The following is a 9,046-nucleotide window of genomic DNA, read 5'->3' on the forward strand; positions in this document are numbered from 1 at the left end:
ATAAAAGCTGTGGAGGTCTGGTTTGCAGAGCAAGAAGAAAAATTTATTTTGAAAGGTCTAGGGACGTTGGAGGTTCGCTGCAATGGATATTTTCAATTAAGAGGAGAATATGTTGAGTTATAAAATATTTCGACATTGAAATTTTGTTTGGTTCTATAGTAGGCAAAGAATTTTTCAATATATCCTTGTATTTGACCTCATAATTCAGAGAAAAATCTCATAGCGAAAAATTTTCTCCCTTTTCCGGCTCCCTCCCAAGGCACAGCCTGTACCTACCAGAGGAAACCGGTGAAATATACATCCTTCGAGCTATTTAGACAGTTATTGAGAAAATCACGAACTCCTTGAGCGAAAAATATCATTCGGGGATGAAACGCAACACAATGATTCCATTTTCCGCTTTTCCAACAACAAAGGATCCGTACACCCTACATTGCGCTTTCCCACTGTTACAGCTTCTTTGTAGAAGACGCTGGTTTATGCTGATCCATTCGTCGGGGTGAACTAGGGACTATATATTTCAGAAGTGACACCTACACCCTCGCGGTGTTATTGTTAACGGGGGTGTATGAATCAATTAGCTGTAGAGCTTGGGAGGATTTAATTCTGTTCGTGAATTTTTGCGGCCGATATTTATCATGGTGAAACCGAGCGTGGAAAGAATAAAACACCCTGAAATTTTCACATTTCGTGTTTTGGGGCATGAGAATTCCGAATAAAATACACAAATTTTCCACAAACTTTTTCTTGACAAGTCAGGCAAACAATCTAGTGTTTTTTGCTTTAATTTCATTCTCAGTTGACCATTTTAATTTTAGAAAAATCAGCAATACATTCAGGGAAATAGTATGGGAGATATAGCCTTGGAAATTTGAATAAGTTATACGAAAGTTCCAAGATATTAAAATATGTTTTATGCAACTATAGATTTCCACCCTGTATAGAGAATATTTTTGGGGAAACCAACTCATCCACAGTCCAATTCTTTTTAAAAACTGCTCCAAGCAATTGACGCATTGCGCTAGTCTAGGTTCTAGGTTCTAGGCCATATTCTTTTACAATTTCCGGTATGAATATTAAATTTGCCTCAATTCCACCTTTACGCTGGGGTAATCCTTCGAAAATTCATGAATGAACAACGAAACTTTACTACGACAACGTAGTAAAATCTTGTGAACGAAATATAACACTTGCTTTCGGTATTCCGAATTTTTCTTCTCTCCTATACCTGAACTCCTATCTAGGTATACCAAAAATGGAAAAAATGTATGACTAACTCGGAATTTATGAATGGTAGGCTTCGTACAACATATTCTGAATGAATAATTTCAAAATTCTTACGTTCCCTAAACGGAAACTTGCCAAAAGTGGTGTAGATTTCAAATAACCACCATAAAATTTGCGTTGTAAAACATCCATACCCTTCATTCATAAACCGACTGGGATTCATTCACAAGTTCAGCTGATAAGGCAGACGGAAGTAATTTGTTTAAAATGATACCTTTCCGGAAAAGGTCTTTTGTTGATGGGCCAGACGGAATGGATCTGTTAAACTTGGTTTTTCCAAAACGGAGACTGTGCCAAATAAATAATTCTTGGAATTATTTGGAATTGAGTACCTAGAGAGATATCTGATAAGCTTTGGGATATTTTCAGACAATATACGTATACCTATCACGAAACAAAATTGAAAATGATGAGAATTTCTTGAAAAAAATTCGTTGCATTCTGAATCTTCGAAAAATTCCAAATTATTCAACTCTACTGATCAATCACCTTACAAGAAGATGAAATTTTAACCCTGAATGTGTTAGAACTGATAACTACACGTTACTAGGTTTTGTCATCTTTGATACCTTAGTTTACTGTCCGATTCTGAAGCTAAATCAAAAAAGATGGGAATTCCACAAGGCTACTCAAGTTTCTTCGCATAAAAGAATGTTTTACTTCAATTGTCAACCCGTTACTTCGATTTATGAGAAAAGATTGGGGAACTGAGCCTACTCGAAAATCAGTTATGAAATATACAGGGTTAGAACTATTAACAGGGGGACTACTAAGGAAACCGTTAGAAATATAGGCTAGCTTAAATTACAAAAAAGTTGCGTTATTTGAGGATCAGTGGGTTGGTGTGAACAGTTCCGAAATATCTCTGATGGTTTCTGAGATATCTCGAAAAAACTGAAAACCAAAATTATCATTTTTTCTTCATAACTCATTTGTTTTTGGAGATAACCACACGAAATTCGGTGTGAAGTCATAATCCTATATAGCGATCATACTGGTGTACTACTTTTTTGTAATTGAAGCCACCCTTTATTTTTAACGGTTTTCGATATTCCTATAGTCAGCCTCTAAATAGTTCTAACCCTGTATATGAGCCCCTTGACCTTGAAGTTACCAATCCTACGAACTTTAATGATATTCATTAGACTTACTTTCAATCAAATGAATCTGTTGGTCTTATTTTCAGCAGTATTTTTGAATTTTTTTTTACTGCATGATGTTACAAACTTCACCTATATGTATTGAAAAGGCTGGATGATCAAAATTGAGTGAAAATAATAATCTCCAAGAAATCTCTCTCGGCAAATCTTTTCTCTAAATATTCACATTTCTACATGGTTTATGAAATTTATTCTGGAGGTCCATAATATGGAAAAAAATTCGTATTTTTCTACGTCCTGATTTGTATCTACCCCTAAAGAAGAGACCCTTCAATATGATTCCCAAAAAACCTGTGTTTTTACGAATATTTTTTCGAAATATGGCCGAGAGATAATCAACATGGACGTTTCTTGATAAACCAAGTTGTTTAGTGATAAAAAACAAAGTTATTTATACCACTAGTCGACGTAACAGAGGTAAATTTCCCAAAATGGCTTAGAATTCCCAAAATTTAGATTTCAGGGTGGGATGCAAGTTAAAACAGCCTTCTAAAAGAGCTATTTGGAACCTGTGGCTTTGAAATATTGATTTACATCTGTCTCCACAAAATTTTAACGAACTACTTTTGTCACGCTCATGATGCTTTCAAAAAATTGAGGATTCTTCATCCCCTTAACAGTTTTCAACCCCTTGCTCGTCTCCAATCGTTTTCAGTAATCTAAACGGGCATCGGATCCAGATTTTCCCCAATTTTCTCGATTTCCATCCGACCCATATGTCACTACCAACCCCCAAACCACCCCCAACTAAGACCCGATCGATTTTTCGCCAGTCCACGCTATAGAACAGCGTTAAAATTCCATACGCGGCGGTGACCTGCGAAAATTTTCGCAAACAACCCCGACGATCTAATTCATCCCCGGAAAACGAATTACCTGTCGCTCGTAAGACCCCCAGAAAGCCCTAAAGCTACAAATTCAACCCCCCACCGCCATCAAGCTCAATTGGCTTCGCTCGATTCACTCCGTCGAAAGGCAGGGTTGGGCGTGGCCTAAACCACCCCGTTACGGGGGAGAGGGCTGACGCCGGCCAATGGGAAGCCGGCTCGGCCAAAACAAGGGATGATGGATTTAACACATGTCCAGAAATTTGCGGGTAAGCTTAAAAGTCTGAAATTCGTTGTTCACTTAGTCAGATTATCATTAGACTTCGCAGCAGTAAGTTGTTAAAGCGTCGGATAGTTCTGTACGTGTACCTAGTGCTATTTCTAGTGATTTTGAGAGTTATCGAAGACAAAATGTTAAGTTCGGGTGGTTCGTTATCTTCCACGCCAGACAATACCATGTTTCAGAGGATGGATACTTCCACACAACAACAAGGCAAGGGTCAGAATTCTTCTTCAAGTAAGAAGTCTTACTGTTTGAAAGTTATTCTTTTTTTTCGTTGAAATTTATTTGCTTTCTACGCTTAATTTATTTTATTTTCATTTTTATTTTCTAATTAGGTATTGCATATTGATTTATTCAATGGTATCTTGTATAGTTTTCTTACTTTTAAATGAGTATTTGATTTAATTTGCTTAATCATATGAATTTTCTTTGAAGGATCCTTGAAACTCATAGCTCATCAGTTCGTAATAACTAGATACTAATTGAACAATTTGTTCTACCTACTGGTAATTTACACACCTTACAAGGTGTACAGATTTCCATATTTCAAATGAACAATCTTAACTACAAAACCAAAGTTATCAGAATCTCAATAATAATCAATTCAAAACTACAAAAACTACTGCAAGATCTTTAAACATTAATTGACAGCAATTCTGTCTACCGACAGTTCTTCAAGTAGTCTGAAATTCATATGCCTTTTATGCTTATTATTCATTCATTTTTCCACATTTATTTTTTAGGTAACAAAAACTATATGCATCGAATATTTGATGTGAATAATTGGATTTGATCATTGAAATGATAACTTGTATAGTTTCCTTTTTATAAAGAGAGCATTCACTTCAGTTCTCTTAATTCAATTCTTTTTCTACCTTGAATATTTGAAATTCATCGCTTATTTCTTAGAATTATTCAATACCTTATAAATTATAATTAAATAATTTTTCATATCATATATAAGGCGTGTAAATTTCAATATTTCGATTACACAATTAAATCCTAACACATTATTGACAATTCATAACGGTTTTGAATAATTCTTGTGCATAGTTTTCGTATATTCAGAAGTTTCAAATCTGTCCACAAGTTTTTTTAGTTTTGCTTCCAAATAAAATTACCTAATGTCTTTTAATGTGTTGCTTGTTATCCTATATCTCTTTATAGTTCACACTATATCTTTTTAACTTTATTTCTGAGTGATTTGTATCTATATTTTTGTTGAATTGCATCTGTTTCATGATTTTATTCATTTTGTTATTCTAAGTTTGAAATCTTCACTGTTGTATAGCTTGAACGCTCAATTTTGTATTATTTCTGATCGAAATGTTCGATTCTTGTAGGTTTTCAAATAAGCTACATAATTCTTTAAACTGAATAAGTAATTATTCCTGCAAATTGAGCTTATTAGCTAACCATACTCCTTAAGGTTTTGCATTTTCGACAAAATATTGTATATTAGTGTTAAGACGCTCAGTTCAGTTGAAATTAGCGATAATGATCAATTTTCGAAAGAATCCAGGTACAAAACTGCATAGTAGTCGGCAAACAGAACTTCAAAGTAAATTATATGACACCAACAATCGTTGAAACCCCAAATATCTTTTCATATTCTTTCCCAAGTGATCAAACAGTTACCCAAACTTATTAATAATGTAATTGGATTATCCAGGTAAAGATGGGACCATCTCTTTGTGAGTTTACCAGAAACGAATAATATAATAGTTGGCACCAAGCTTAATAGCGTCATTAAGCCAACCCCTTGAGAGATGAAAGTGATACTTTGAAAATATAACAGAACTTATTGATTCTTAGTAATTCTCAAAATCGTCCTGATTCTAATGGTTGTTTTATTACTACCATATCGGTCTTCTTTCAACCTACACTTCCAGGAAGAAAATATCGTTACATCTATGTTCAAAATTATCCTTTTTCGAAAGCAAATATACAGTAGACTACATCATGAACTTTCAAACAGTCAGGATTTCCCAATCAGAAAAAATTTCCGATGTGGCGATGTTTCTAAAAATTCGATTTCCTTTCCAGGTAGGATCTTGGACATCCCTTGTCGCGTTTGCGGTGATTTTTCCTCGGGAAAACACTACAACATCTTCGCCTGCGACGGTTGCGCTGGTTTTTTCAAACGTTCCATCAGAAGAGATCGGAAATACACTTGCAAGGCGAAGGAAGTGGGTAGTTGCATCATCGATAAGGTGCATCGTAACCAGTGCAGGGCTTGTCGTTTGAAGAAGTGCGAGGAGGCGGGGATGAATAAAGACGGTGAGTTATTTTCGACATTGAATGTTTGGAACCACTATGTATACAGAAAATTCCGAAAAAAAAATTATTCATTCGCCTATATCGACCCGGGTCATTTTGCATACTGATTCGAGGTCGTAGATTACGAATATACAATTAGATTTTTTGTGGGATCAGTATTTTGGGAGATAAATCACTTTGAGTGCGAAATTTCGAAAAAGTTGGCTAAATTTGGGGTAGTGTAGCAGACAGATAAAGGGAACTGGGCATAAGCTGATTTTTTTGGTGATAGTTTGGTTCTTTGCCAACAGAAAAAACCACATTTGATTCATCTACAGCGAGCAGTTCAGTTTTTATGATTTTTTCCGCGAAGGTCCAAAATTTCCGATTTTTCATCGACCATAACTTTAATAATAAATTAAAAAAAAAAATATCTGTTTGCATATTCGTGTTCTACGCCCTCGAAATAGCATACAGTATAAATTTGGTTCAGATCGGAGACCAAAAATATTTTTCGAAAAATCGCAATTTTTTCCATGCGTATGTATGGAAAAATTCGAAAAATTTTCGACCTCTCCGATTTCCACCAAAATTGGAGTATTTACTAAATCGAGGCCGTAGATCACAAATATGCAAACAGAATTTGGATAAAAGGATTAGTTTCCAAGTTATGGTCGATGGAAAATTGGAAATTTTGGACCTTCGCGGAAAAAAATCGTAAAATCTGAACTGTTCGCGGTAGATGAATGAAATGTGGTTTTTTCTTTTCGCAAAGAACCAATCTATCATCAAAAAAATCAACTTATGTTCATTATCTCCTTTCTCTCTGCTACAGCCCCTCAAAATTGTCCAATTTTTTTCCAATTTTTCCACTAAAACTGATTTTTTTCCCCAAGTACTGAGCCTAGGAAAAATCTAATTGCATATTCGTAATCTACGACCTCAAATTAGTCAAAAAACTGACCCTGGTTGAGATCGTTCGAGAAATTTTTGATATTCTGATTCTTGAATTTCAATAAAGTTCTTATAATCATTCTAAATTTCATGTATCTGTTTTTTATCATTTCATTCCTCAATTTTCCGTCTTTGAACTACTACGATGTGTTAAAATGTGTTAAAAAAATAACCTCGCGAATTGCCACTCGATTATTGTAAAAAATTCATCATTTTATATTCATCTACCGTTGAAACTGATGAGCTCTGATCAAAATACATTCACGCAACGTCAATTCAAGCAAGATTTAACGAAATAATTCTCAACTATCGCTACTCGAACGAACAATGATCGAAACTCAATCGAGCACCCTCAAGAAATATTCCTCAACCTTCCCTTACGTCTGGGGTCGTACAGAATCAAAAGTAACAACTTTTGTTACAGGCCAACTTTTGGCTTCCAGACAAGCCAACGCGACCAGGTGCACCTAAACGTTTCAAGGGCACTCGAAATATCTTAATTCTTCCTAATTTCATTTTTGTTGGCTACCGTGTTTATTTTAAGGGTTGCCTCGATGGCTTTAATAGGGACGCATGAATTGGAGATACGCCGGTTATGTTATTTCAGGGGTAGTTCGAGGAAATTTAGCCCGGGGTGTGGGCAAATATTGCCCGTCTTTCGTTATTCAAGGTCGTTGAAAGGCAGCAGTCGTAGATTAGACCTTGGTGGCTTTCGTCTTCAATAGACTCATCAGAGATTTAAAGTTAGGAATGAATATGATAAGAAACTCGTGAGAATCTTGATAACTATTCGTTTTGTTTGGTATTTGTGTCGATGTCCTGTCTCATTCATATTTTCTCTTGTCATTAGCAGTCCAACACGAGCGAGGTCCTAGAAATTCAACCCTTAAAAAGCAGCAAATGAACTTCATAACTGAGGCCAATGCCAGGTTGATGATGACGCCGCCTCAGACAAACGTCCTTAACTTGACCATAGGAAGGACCCCGTCCCCACAGGGATCCCCCAGGATCATGGAAAACGTGGTGCATCTGTTCCCGCACCCATCGCTCTTCTATAACAGCCCCCATTTCGCCAGGGTATGTAGCCATAGAATCTATAGCGTTCCATGGGCTAAAATAGGGTGTTTTCCACAGTTTGGTAACCCACCAGCGCTCCCACCCACGCCACCCATGATTCCCCATCAGATACCAGCTCAGCCAGCTCTGGAAGAGCCCACAGTGTCGATAATTTGCGAATCGGCTGCTAGGCTCTTGTTCATGAACGTTCAATGGGCGAGGAACGTACCGTCTTTCGTGGCTCTGCCTCTGCAGGATCAACTCCAGCTCTTGGAGCATTCCTGGAGGGATCTGTTCATCCTAAGCATCGCTCAGTTTCTGCCTCTGCTAGACCTGACCGGAGGCTACTTCGGCAGGACAGCCTCGCAAAGCCCGGCTTTCCAGCGCGAAGTGCACGATTTCCAAGAGATACTGTCCAAGCTCAACCAGATGCTGTTGGATCCCAACGAATTCCAGACCCTGAGGACCGTGGTTCTGTTCAGGGCAACTATCAATCTGGAGGACAAGGCCAGCAGGCCTGAACTGAACAATCTGTTGGAGAGGCAGAGGATTCTGCAGCTGCAGGACGAGCACTTGACCAACCTCAACGGGTACATTTCCGCCACGCACATGGAGCAGCCCCTGAGGTTCACCAAGCTCATGCTGATCCTCCCGCACATGAAGAAGGTGTCCAACTTCACCATCGAAGAACTATTCTTCAGGAAGACCATAGGATCCATTCCTATAGTCAATATTATTTGTGATATGTATCGGAATCAGGCGGCCGCAAGATAGGAGCTTGTTACAGACATTTCCCGGATTGATTTCGATCAATCGTGTCTGTGATCTACCCGATTGCTAATGCCAAATAGACGTCTTCGTGATTGGTGAGTCTGAACACATATGGATAGCTTTTCGATCAATTTTAACGGGCATTTTTTCAATCCAATTATCTATCGCTGATATTTTCACAATCTCAACTCGATATTATTCATTTTTACTTGCGGTTAATCAACATTAATGCGATATAATTAACAACAATTAATTCAAGTAGAGAACAAAGATCATTTCGTGTGAGCATTCATTCGTAGACCAAAATATTGCAGTGATTTGAACAAATAAATTGCAATCAAACCTCATCAAAACACCTAGTTACATTTTTCCATATGATTAGGGTACATACCCGAAAATTCAATCGAAAGGGAAACATTTATTTTAATTGAATCTCATCTAAAACTATT

At 37.0% G+C, this 9,046-nt stretch overlaps 1 protein-coding gene across 1 annotated transcript; it reads left to right on the top strand.

Moving 5' to 3' along the window:
* The first annotated feature begins 3,530 nt into the window (after positions 1-3,530).
* Positions 3,531-8,732, top strand: LOC123315597 (nuclear receptor subfamily 2 group E member 1). Its single transcript, XM_044901351.1, has 4 exons — positions 3,531-3,773; positions 5,604-5,837; positions 7,621-7,727; positions 7,905-8,732. The coding sequence occupies exons 1-4, from the start codon at positions 3,686-3,688 to the stop codon at positions 8,598-8,600; spliced, it is 1,125 nt and encodes a 374-aa protein (XP_044757286.1). The 5' UTR covers positions 3,531-3,685; the 3' UTR covers positions 8,601-8,732.
* Positions 8,733-9,046: the final 314 nt, after the last annotated feature.

Source organism: Coccinella septempunctata, chromosome 6 (genome assembly GCF_907165205.1).
Source record: "Coccinella septempunctata chromosome 6, icCocSept1.1, whole genome shotgun sequence".
In the NCBI taxonomy this organism is placed as follows: domain Eukaryota; kingdom Metazoa; phylum Arthropoda; class Insecta; order Coleoptera; family Coccinellidae; genus Coccinella; species Coccinella septempunctata.

Excerpts from the sequence above, each read along its gene's own strand:
- LOC123315597 (XM_044901351.1), top strand. The coding sequence starts at position 3,686 with ATGTTAAGTTCGGGTGGTTCGTTATCTTCCACGCCAGACAATACCATG. Across the intron at positions 5,838-7,620 it reads GGCGGGGATGAATAAAGACG|CAGTCCAACACGAGCGAGGT; the intron begins GTGAGTTATTTT and ends TCTTGTCATTAG. Across the intron at positions 7,728-7,904 it reads TGACGCCGCCTCAGACAAAC|TTTGGTAACCCACCAGCGCT; the intron begins GTCCTTAACTTG and ends TGTTTTCCACAG.